The 12,502-nt window shown below is 45.6% G+C and overlaps 1 protein-coding gene across 1 annotated transcript; it reads right to left on the bottom strand.

Annotated features, from left to right (window-relative positions):
* Positions 1-263: 263 nt before the first annotated feature.
* Positions 264-9,147, bottom strand: akip1 (A kinase (PRKA) interacting protein 1; the record flags this gene model as incomplete). Its single annotated transcript, XM_079583155.1, has 4 exons — positions 8,899-9,147; positions 2,408-2,578; positions 2,267-2,341; positions 264-437 (listed from the first exon to the last, which is right to left on the bottom strand). The coding sequence occupies exons 1-4, from the start codon at positions 9,016-9,018 to the stop codon at positions 264-266; spliced, it is 540 nt and encodes a 179-aa protein (XP_079439281.1). The 5' UTR covers positions 9,019-9,147.
* Positions 9,148-12,502: the final 3,355 nt, after the last annotated feature.

Here is a 12,502-nt window from a genome sequence, read left to right on the forward strand (position 1 = left end):
TTCTCACCTTTTTCCCAGAAGCTTTTGGATTGGGGTAAAGCTGGAGAAAACGTGCTCGGTTCAGGTGGGAGTTAAGGGGTTGATATTGCCTGCCGTTCACAAACTCTCCACCAGGGGGTGCTGCGGCGCCCTCAGCACCCTGGGTTCCCACGGCCTTGGAGCTTCTGGAGCTTCTGGAGCTTCTGGAGCTTCTCCTTCAGAGGCCACACTGTGGAATCTCTCTCTGCGGATTCAGACACTTCATGTTTTTGGAAAATAGAGCTTTATTCTCCCTCAGGGGCGGGGCTGAGGCTCAGGGGCGGGGCTGAGGCTCGGGGGCGGGGCTGAGGCTCAGGGGCGGGGCTGACCTGTTGCTCGGGGGCGGGGCTTTGGTGGTGGAATCTCCAGACGTGACGCTGCTCTGAGTCCGACAGAGCCGACAGCGAGTCGTGGAATCTCTGAGGAAACGGAAAAAACAGAAACGCTTCAGGTCTGAGTCTGTCCCACAAACTCACCTTTACAAAACCTCTTTCTCTGGTCACATTTTTAACACTTTTTTGTCACCTTTTTGGTCACTTTTCAGTCATTTTCACATTTTTTATAATTTTTTTCTGACTTTGTAAATTTTTCGTCACTTTTTTTAAATCTTATTTTTTTCTCATTTTTTCGTCACATTTTCATAATTTTTTTGGTCAATTTTTTATTAATTTTTCATCACTTTTTTGTCATTTTTTTGGTTGATTTTTTCACGTTTTTATCATATTTTTTTGTCATTTTTCAATCATTTTCACATTTTTTTCTCACTTTTTTGTCAATTCTTTCATTTTTTTCCCTTTTTCGTCACTTTTGTGTCATTTTTCAACACTTATTGTCACATTTTTTATTTTATTTCTTGTTTTTTATCACTCACTTTTTGTACATTTTTTATCACTTTTTTGTCTTTTTAAATCACTTTCTGTCAATTTTTTGTCACTTTCTTATTAATTTTTCTTCACTTTTTTGTCACTTTTAATCATTTTCACATTTTTTATAAAAAAAAATTCTGACTGTAAATTTTTCGTCACTTTTTTGGTTGATTTTTTTCACGTTTTTATAAAAAAAATTCTGACAAAATTTTTTTGTCAATTTTTTATCATTATTTTCTCATTTTTTCGTCACTTTTTATGTCTAAGGGAATAAATACTCGATCTTGATTTGAAATGTTCCGCGGTGTGGCTTTAAATAATGAAAAACATATCGGCCGATATCATGGCCTGAGTATCGGCCGATATCATGGCCTTAGTATCGGCCGATATCATGGCCTTAGTATCGGCCGATATCATGGCCTGAGTATCGGCCGATATCATGGCCTGAGTATCGGCCGATATCATGGCCTTAGTATCAGCCGATATTATGGCCTTTGTATCGGCCGATATCATGGCCTTAGTATCGGCCGATATCATGGCCTTAGTATCGGCCGATATCATGGCCTCAGTATCGGCCGATATCATGGCCTCAGTATCGGCCGATATCATGGCCTGAGTATCGGCCGATATCCTGGCCTGAGTATCGGCCGATATCATGGCCTTAGTATCGGCCGATATTATGGCCTGAGTATCGGCCGATATCATGGCCTTAGTATCGGCCGATATCATGGCCTGAGTATCGGCCGATATCATGGCCTTAGTATCGGCCGATATCATGGCCTTAGTATCGGCCGATATTATGGCCTGAGTATCGGCCGATATCATGGCCTTAGTATCGGCCGATATCATGGCCTGAGTATCGGCCGATATCATGGCCTGAGTATCGGCCGATATCATGGCCTTAGTATCGGCCGATATTATGGCCTGAGTATCGGCCGATATCATGGCCTGAGTATATGCCGATATCATGGCCTGAGTATCGGCCGATATCATGGCCTCAGTATCGGCCGATATCCTGGCCTGAGTATCGGCCGATATCCTGGCCTGAGTATCGGCCGATATCATGGCCTCAGTATCGGCCGATATCCTGGCCTGAGTATCGGCCGATATCATGGCCTTAGTATCGGCCGATATCCTGGCCTGAGTATCGGCCGATATCATGGCCTGAGTATCGGCCGATATCATGGCCTTAGTATCGGCCGATATTATGGCCTGAGTATCGGCCGATATCATGGCCTGAGTATATGCCGATATCATGGCCTGAGTATCGGCCGATATCATGGCCTCAGTATCGGCCGATATCATGGCCTTAGTATCGGCCGATATCCTGGCCTGAGTATCGGCCGATATCCTGGCCTGAGTATCGGCCCCTGGTGTCTGACCTGGCAGTGAGTGCACGTCTGCCTCATGGAGCTGCAGATGGAGGAGAACGCCGCCCTCAGCTCCTCAGCAGAACTCTGAGGGACACGAGGATCAGATCATCAAACCATCCATGTCAAAGGGAAACCATGATGATGTCACACCTGTGGCGTTGGGGGCGGAGTCTCTCTGCTTTCTCTGAGGGCGGGTCTCAACCTGCGGTCCGCGGCCCCGGTCTGGGCCCAGTCCACTCTGCGCCTCGAGGCTCGCTCCAAAACCTGCAGCCCCAACAGCAGGGAGCGCTGTAGAGCGGCGTCCAGGGGGTCGGCCATGACCTACAACAGGAGAGGACTTTAAATACTACTACTACTACTATAACTACTACTACTACTATAACTACTACTATAACTACAACTACTACTACTACTATTACTATAACTACTGCAGCCCCAACAGCAGGGAGCGCTGTAGAGCGGCGTCCAGGGGGTCGGCCATGACCTGCAACCGAGGAGGACTTTAAATACTACTACTACTACTATAACTACTACTACTACTATAACTACTACTATAACTACAACTACTACTACTACTATTACTATAACTACTGCAGCCCCAACAGCAGGGAGCGCTGTAGAGCGGCGTCCAGGGGGTCGGCCATGACCTACAACAGGAGAGGACTTTAAATACTACTACTACTACTACTATAACTACTACTACTACTACTACTACTATAACTAATACTACTACTACTACTACTGCTAAAACTACTACTACTACTACTACTGCTAAAACTACTACTACTGCTACTGCTGCTGCTGCTGCTGCTACTACTGCTACTACTACTACTACTACTACTACTACTACTACTGCTAAAACTACTACTACTACTACTGCTAAAACTACTACTACTACTACTACTACTACTACTACTACTACTACTACTACTACTACTACTACTACTACTACTACTACTACTACTGCTAAAACTACTACTACTACTACTACTACTACTACTACTACTACTACTACTACTACTACTACTACTACTACTACTGCTACTGCTACTACTGCTACTACTACTACTACTACTACTGCTAAAACTACTACTACTACTACTACTACTACTACTACTACTACTACTACTACTACTACTACTGCTACTACTACTACTACTACTACTACTACTACTACTACTGCTAAAACTACTACTACTACTACTACTACTACTACTACTACTACTACTACTACTACTACTACTACTACTACTACTACTGCTACTACTGCTAAAACTACTACTACTACTACTACTACTACTACTACTACTACTACTACTACTACTACTACTACTACTACTACTACTACTACTACTACTGCTACTAATGCTAATGCTAATGCTACTGCTACTATAACTACTACTACTACTACTACTACTACTGCTAAAACTACTACTACTACTACTACTACTACTACTACTACTACTACTACTACTACTACTACTGCTACTAATGCTAATGCTAATGCTACTGCTACTATAACTACTACTACTACTACTACTACTACTACTACTACTACTGCTACTGCTACTGCTACTAATGCTAATGCTAATGCTACTGCTACTGCTACTGCTACTATAACTACTACTACTACTACTACTACTACTACTACTACTACTACTGCTACTGCTACTAATGCTAATGCTAATGCTAATGCTACTGCTACTGCTACTATAACTACTGCTACTACTACTACTACTACTACTACTACTACTACTACTACTACTACTACTACTACTACTACTACTACTACTACTACTACTACTACTACTACTACAGCCCCAACAGCAGGGAGCGCTGTAGAGCGGCGTCCAGGGGGTCGGCCATGACCTGCAACCGAGGAGGACTTTAAATACTACTACTACTATAACTACTACTACTACTGCCACTGCTACAATAAATACTACTACTACTACTGCTACTGCTGCTAATGATACTACTACTACTACTACTGCTACTACTACTAAAAAGCTGCTGAGGCGGAGTGATCTGCTAGAAAATAGTCCCTCAAAATGCCTCTTTAATGTGATGCAGGTCAGTTATATTCCAGACACAGACATGTATATGGTTAGTCTGTGTTGGACTGTGGAGCCGCTGCAGGCTAGCTGATACCATAGACATGCACTAGCCTAGCATTAGCCTAGCACCACGGAACTCTTCAAACATAAGAACTGCACGAATTACAAAAGAAAATATCTCCAGAATCAGCAACAACAGGAAATGAGGCCCCGTGTCAAACATCCTGAAACATCCCTTTAACCTCTTTAACCTCTTTAACCTCTTTAACCTCACATTTAGTTTCTAACATCAAGCAAATTGAATTGAAGCAAATCGGACACTATGGGGGCGGAGCTAAACCGGGACTAAACCAGAGCTAAACCGGGCCGGACTGGGACTGAAACACAGCCCTGGACACTGACCCCCCCCGCCTGAACCAAGTGCATTCTGTCCTCTTTGGCTATAGGCCTGTGTAGCACCTCATTTGAAAGCTAAGACCCACAAAACTCATCTTATTCCTCGCGTTGTTGCTGTGTTGGGTCACCTATGGTATGTTTTTTTTTCATTATTTTTTTTTCATTTTTGTCACATTTTTGTTGAATTTTTCTCATTTTTTTGTTGATTTTTTGTCACTTTTTTGTTGAATTTTTGTCACATTTTTGTTGAATTTTTGTTGAATTTTTTCCATTTTTTTCCTTGAATTTTTATTGAATTTTTGTCACATTTTTGTTGAATTTTTGTTGAATTTTTTCAATTTTTTTTCCCTTGAATTTTTGTTGATTTTTTTTGTTGATTTTTTGTCACATTTTTGTTGAATTTTTCTCATTTTTTTGTTGAATTTTTCTCATTTTTTAGTCAAATTTTTGTCACATTTTTGTTGAATTTTTGTTGAATTTTTGTTGAGTTTTTGTCACATTTTTAAACATTTTTGTCGAATTTTTGTTGAATTTTTGTCGAATTTTTGTTGAATTTTTGTCACATTTTTGTTGAATTTTTGCTTCTCGACTGGAGAGCAACACTGTGACGCCTCATTTGAAAGACCTACATGAGTGATTAGAACTTTTTGTCAAGTCGCCACAATTTTCAACCTCTTTTTTGTTTGTTTGTTACTACTTTTTTGTGGCTTTTTCATCACATTTTTCATCACTTTTTGTGTTGCTTTTCCGGCACATTTTTGTTTTCTTTTCATCCTCTTTTTGTCGCTAATTTGATGCTTTTCTTTCTAGCTTTTAGATTTGGGTAAAGCTCGGTTAAGGCCCATCTGTGCTCTTCCAGAATGGACATATGGCCAGTCCGCCCCTGGACTAAACCAGGACTAAACCAGGGCTAAACCAGGGCTAAACCAGGGCTAAACCAGGATTAAACCAGGGCTAAACCAGGGCTAAACCAGGACTAAACCAGGGCTAAACCAGGACTAAACCAGGGCTAAACCAGGATTAAACCAGGACTAAAGCAGGACTAAACCAGGTCTAAACCAGGACTAAACCAGGACTAAACCAGGACTAAACCAGGGCTAAACCAGGGCTAAACCAGGACTAAACCAGGGCTAAACCAGGACTAAACCAGGGCTAAACCAGGGCTAAACCAGGGCTAAACCAGGATTAAACCAGGGCTAAACCAGGGCTAAACCAGGACTAAACCAGGGCTAAACCAGGACTAAACCAGGGCTAAACCAGGACTAAACCAGGGCTAAACCAGGACTAAACCAGAACTAAACCAGGGCTAAACCAGGACTAAACCAGGGCTAAACCAGGACTAAACCAGGACTAAACCAGGGCTAAACCAGGACTAAACCAGGGCTAAACCAGGACTAAACCAGGACTAAACCAGGGCTAAACCAGGGCTAAACCAGGACTAAACCAGGACTAAACCAGGACTAAACCAGGACTAAACCAGGACTAAACCAGGACTAAACCAGGGCTAAACCAGGACTAAACCAGGGCTAAACCAGGACTAAACCAGGACTAAACCAGGGCTAAACCAGGACTAAACCAGGGCTAAACCAGGACTAAACCAGGACTAAACCCGGACTAAACCAGGACTAAACCCGGTCTCAAACCTGACATTAAGGATCCTCTAAACCAGGGCTAAACCAGGACTAAACCAGGGCTAAACCAGGACTAAACCAGGACTAAACCAGGGCTAAACCAGGACTAAACCAGGACTAAACCAGGACTAAAGCAGGACTAAACCAGGACTAAACCAGGACTAAACCAGGACTAAAGCAGGACTAAACCAGGACTAAACCAGGACTAAACCAGGACTAAACCAGGACTAAACCAGGGCTAAACCAGGGCTAAACCAGGACTAAACCAGGGCTAAACCAGGACTAAACCAGGACTAAACCAGGACTAAACCAGGACTAAACCAGGACTAAACCAGGACTAAACCAGGGCTAAACCAGGGCTAAACCAGGACTAAACCAGGACTAAACCAGGACTAAACCAGGGCTAAACCAGGACTAAACCAGGACTAAACCAGGACTAAACCAGGACTAAACCAGGACTAAACCAGGACTAAACCAGGGCTAAACCAGGACTAAACCAGGGCTAAACCAGGGCTAAACCAGGGCTAAACCAGGACTAAACCAGGACTAAACCAGGACTAAACCAGGTCTAAACCAGGACTAAACCAGGACTAAACCAGGACTAAACCAGGTCTAAACCAGGACTAAACCAAGACTAAACCAGGGCTAAACCAGGACTAAACCAGGACTAAACCAGGACTAAACCAGGTCTAAACCAGGTCTAAACCAGGACTAAACCAGGACTAAACCAGGACTAAACCAGGGCTAAACCAGGGCTAAACCAGGACTAAACCAGGTCTAAACCAGGACTAAACCAGGGCTAAACCAGGACTAAACCAGGGCTAAACCAGGACTAAACCAGGTCTAAACCAGGACTAAACCAGGACTAAACCAGGACTAAACCAGGTCTAAACCAGGACTAAACCAGGTCTAAACCAGGTCTAAACCAGGACTAAACCAGGTCTAAACCAGGTCTAAACCAGGACTAAACCAGGTCTAAACCAGGACTAAACCAGGACTAAACCAGGACTAAACCAGGTCTAAACCAGGTCTAAACCAGGACTAAACCAGGACTAAACCAGGACTAAACCAGGTCTAAACCAGGTCTAAACCAGGACTAAACCAGGTCTAAACCAGGACTAAACCAGGACTAAACCAGGACTAAACCAGGTCTAAACCAGGACTAAACCAGGACTAAACCAGGTCTAAACCAGGACTAAACCAGGTCTAAACCAAGACTAAACCAGGACTAAACCAGGTCTAAACCAGGTCTAAACCAGGACTAAACCAGGACTAAACCAGGACTAAACCAGGTCTAAACCAGGTCTAAACCAGGACTAAACCAGGTCTAAACCAGGACTAAACCAGGACTAAACCAGGACTAAACCAGGTCTAAACCAGGTCTAAACCAGGTCTAAACCAGGTCTAAACCAGGACTAAACCAGGGCTAAACCAGGTCTAAACCAGGGCTAAACCAGGACTAAACCAAGACTAAACCAGGGCTAAACCAGGACTAAACCAGGACTAAACCAGGACTAAACCAGGTCTAAACCAGGACTAAACCAAGACTAAACCAGGTCTAAACCAGGACTAAACCAGGACTAAACCAGGACTAAACCAAGACTAAACCAGGGCTAAACCAGGACTAAACCAGGTCTAAACCAGGGCTAAACCAAGACTAAACCAGGGCTAAACCAGGACTAAACCAGGACTAAACCAGGTCTAAACCAGGACTAAACCAGGACTAAACCAGGACTAAACCAGGACTAAACCAGGACTAAACCAAGACTAAACCAGGTCTAAACCAGGGCTAAACCAAGACTAAACCAGGGCTAAACCAGGACTAAACCAGGACTAAACCAGGTCTAAACCAGGACTAAACCAGGTCTAAACCAGGACTAAACCAGGGCTAAACCAGGACTAAACCAGGTCTAAACCAGGACTAAACCAGGACTAAACCAGGACTAAACCAGGACTAAACCAGGGCTGAACCAGGGCTGAACCAGGACTAAACCAGGACTAAACCAGGACTAAACCAGGACTAAACCAGGACTAAACCAGGACTAAACCTGGACTAAACCAGGTCTAAACCAGGACTAAACCAGGACTAAACCAGGACTAAACCAGGACTAAACCAGGACCAAACCAGGACTAAACCAGGACTAAACCTGACATTAAGGATCCTCTAAACCAGGACTGAACCAGGACTGAACAAGGACTGAACCAGGACTGAACCAGGACTAATCCAGGGCTAAACCAGGACTAAACCAGGACTAAACCTGACATTAAGGATCCTCTAAACCAGGACTGAACCAGGACTGAACAAGGACTGAACCAGGACTGAACCAGGACTAATCCAGGGCTAAACCAGGACTAAACCAGGACTAAACCAGGACTAAACCTGACATTAAGGATCCTCTAAACCAGGACTGAACCAGGACTGAACAAGGACTGAACAAGGACTGAACCAGGACTGAACCAGGACTAATCCAGGGCTAAACCAGGACTGAACCAGGACTAAACCAGGACTAAACCAGGACTAAACCTGACATTAAGGATCCTCTAAACCAGGACTGACCTCGGACTTCCTTGGACCTGCCCGGGCCGGACTCTCCTCCTGAGTCTCCGCTCCCTCCGCTTTGGAGATGTTTGTGTTTGAAGCTTCCGCGTCGCCGTGGCCGGTTTGACGCTGCGTCATGACGCACGGGCCTCTCCGCGTCGCTCCGCTCGTTCTGAACTTCTCATTCCATTTATGTCAAGATTTCAATGTTTTAAAGCCAAACAAAATTCACTTTCGGTTCGACGGTAACCAGGAAGTAAACGGACACAAACCCCGCCCACTCACGAGCTTTTTTTTCTTTTTTTCTTCACGTCGTCTTTGAATGAACTTTATGTGAAAGAATCCGCGGACACAGGAGGAGGAGGGGAAAGACTTTAAAAACTAAGATTCAATTTAAACTGAAGACTGTGGGAAATTCTTATATTTTATTTAAAAGTCAAAATGTTTATGTGTTGGGGAGAGATCTGTGGCTTAAGGAGGAAAAACAGGTCAGTGAGTTAGCATATAGCCGATTAGCCGTGAGTTATCACATAGCTGATTAGCTGTGAGTTAGCGCATAGCTGATTAGCCGTGAGTTAGCACATAGCTGATTAGCCATGAGTTAGCACATAGTTGATTAGCCGTGAGTTAGCACATAGCTGATTAGCCGTGAGTTAGCATATAGTTGATTAGCCGTGAGCTAGCACATAGCTGATTAGCCGTGAGTTAGCACATAGCTGATTAGCCGTGAGTTAGCACATAGCTGATTAGCCGTGAGTTAGCACATAGCTGATTAGCCGTGAGTTAGCACATAGCTGATTAGCCGTGAGTTAGCGCATAGCTGATTAGCCGTGAGTTAGCACATAGCCGATTAGCCGTGAGTTAGCGCATAGCTGATTAGCCGTGAGTTAGCATATAGCTGATTAGCCGTGAGTTAGCACATAGCCGATTAGCCGTGAGTTAGCACATAGTTGATTAGCCGTAAGTTAGCACATAGCTGATTAGCCGTGAGTTAGCATATAGCTGATTAGCCGTGAGTTAGCATATAGCTGATTAGCCGTGAGTTAGCACATAGCTGATTAGCCGTGAGTTAGCATATAGTTGATTAGCCGTAAGTTAGCGCATAGTTGATTAGCCGTGAGTTAGCGCATAGCTGATTAGCCGTGAGTTAGCACATAGCCGATTAGCCGTGAGTTAGCACATAGCAGATTAGCCGTGAGTTAGCACATAGCCGATTAGCCGTGAGTTAGCACATAGCAGATTAGCCGTGAGTTAGCACATAGCTGATTAGACGTGAGTTAGCACATAGCCGATTAGCCGTGAGCTAGCACATAGCCGATTAGCCGTGAGTTAGCACATAGCTGATTAGACGTAAGTTAGCACATAGCCGATTAGCCGTGAGTTAGCACATAGCAGATTAGCCGTGAGTTAGCACATAGCCGATTAGCCGTGAGTTAGCACATAGCTCTTTAGCCGTGAGTTAGCACATAGCTGATTAGCCGTGAGTTAGCACATAGCCGATTAGCCGTGAGTTAGCACATAGCTCTTTAGCCGTGAGTTAGCACATAGCAGATTAGCCGTGAGTTAGCACATAGCCGATTAGCCGTGAGTTAGCACATAGCTCTTTAGCCGTGAGTTAGCACATAGCTGATTAGCCGTGAGTTAGCACATAGCTGATTAGCCGTGAGTTAGCACATAGCTGATTAGCCGTGAGTTAACACATAGCTGATTAGCCGTGAGTTAGCACATAGCCGGTTAGCCGTGAGTTAGCACATAGCCGATTAGCCGTGAGCTAGCACATAGCCGGTTAGCCGTGAGTTAGCACATAGCCGATTAGCCGTGAGCTAGCACATAGCCGATTAGCCGTGAGTTAGCACATAGTTGATTAGCCGTGAGTTAGCATATAGTTGATTAGCCGTGAGTTAGTGCATAGCCGATTAGCCGTGAGTTAGCACATAGCCGATTAGCCGTGAGTTAGCGCATAGCCGATTAGCCGTGAGTTAGCGCATAGCTGATTAGCCGTGAGTTAGCGCATAGCCGATTAGCCGTGAGTTAGCGCATAGCCGATTAGCCGTGAGTTAGCGCATAGCCGATTAGCCGTGAGTTAGCACATAGCCGATTAGCCGTGAGTTAGCACATAGTTGATTAGCCGTGAGTTAGCACATAGCTTATTAGCCGTGAGCTAGCGCATAGCTGATTAGCCGTGAGTTAAATCCCAGGTGATAAAAACAGGCCTTTGAGAGAAATAAAAGATCCATTTTTAAAATCTCCGTTCATTTATTTACATTTATATCAAACAATATTTACAACAGAAAAAGCTCCTTTTACACAAAAACAAACAAAACTTCATCACTTCAGGTTTAACAGAATTTAAATCCACTCCAGCCTTTTCTCTGAGAGAGGAAAGAGGCCGGTCCAGACGAGGGTTTAGTGGTGAGTCAAAAGCTTCTCCTTCAGGATAAAGAGTTAGAGCAGCTTTGAGGGAGGAGTCTCGGTTTTAGGGGAGGAGTCTCTCGGCTTTAGGGGAGGAGTCTCTGGGCTTTAGGGGAGGAGTCTCTCGGCCTTAAGGGAGGAGTCTCTCGGCCTTAGGGGAGGAGGATCTGAGCTTTAGGGGAGGAGTCTCTCGGCCTTAGGGGAGGAGTCTCTCGGCCTTAGGGGAGGAGTCTCTTGGCCTTACGGGAGGAGACTCTCGCGGCTGTAGGGGAGGAGTCTCTGGGCTTTAGGGGGGGAGTCTCTTGGCCTTAGGGGAGGAGTCTCTTGCGGCTGTAAGGGAGGAGTCTCTGGGCTTTAGGGGAGGAGTCTCTCGGCCTTAGGGGAGGAGTCTCTTGCGGCTGTAGGGGAGGAGTCTCTGGGCTTTAAGGGAGGAGTCTCTGGGCTTTAAGGGAGGAGTCTCTGGGCTTTAAGGGAGGAGTCTCTGGGCTTTAGGGGAGGAGTCTCTGGGCTTTAGGGGAGGAGTCTCTGGGCTTTAGGGGAGGAGTCTCTGGGCTTTAGGGGAGGAGTCTCTCGGCTTTAGGGGAGGAGTCTCTGGGCTTTAGGGGGGGAGTCTCTGGGCCTTAGGGGAGGAGTCTCTCGGCCTTAGGGGAGGAGTCTCTCGGCTTTAGGGGAGGAGTCTCTCGGCTTTAGGGGAGGAGTCTCTTGCAGCTGTAGGGGAGGAGTCTCTTGGCCTTAAGGGAGGAGTCTCTCGGCCTTAGGGGAGGAGTCTCTTGCAGCTGTAGGGGAGGAGTCTCTTGCGGCTGTAGGGGAGGAGTCTCTGGGCCTTAGGGGAGGAGTCTCTGGGCCTTAGGGGAGGAGTCTCTTGCGGCTGTAGGGGAGGAGTCTCTTGCGGCTGTAGGGGAGGAGTCTCTCGGCCTTAGGGGAGGAGTCTCTGGGCTTTAGGGGAGGAGTCTCTTGCGGCTGTAGGGGAGGAGTCTCTTGCGGCTGTAGGGGAGGAGTCTCTGGGCTTTAGGGGAGGAGTCTCTCGGCTTTAGGGGAGGAGTCTCTCGGCCTTAGGGGAGGAGTCTCTTGCGGCTGTAGGGGAGGAGTCTCTCGGCCTTAGGGGAGGAGTCTCTTGCGGCTGTAGGGGAGGAGTCTCTCGGCCTTAGGGGAGGAGTCTCTCGGCCTTAGGGGAGGAGTCTCTCGGCCTTAGGGGAGGAGTCTCTCGGCC

The sequence above is a fragment of the Gobius niger genome (assembly GCF_951799975.1).
Source record: "Gobius niger genome assembly, contig: SCAFFOLD_32, whole genome shotgun sequence".
Lineage (NCBI taxonomy): Eukaryota > Metazoa > Chordata > Actinopteri > Gobiiformes > Gobiidae > Gobius > Gobius niger.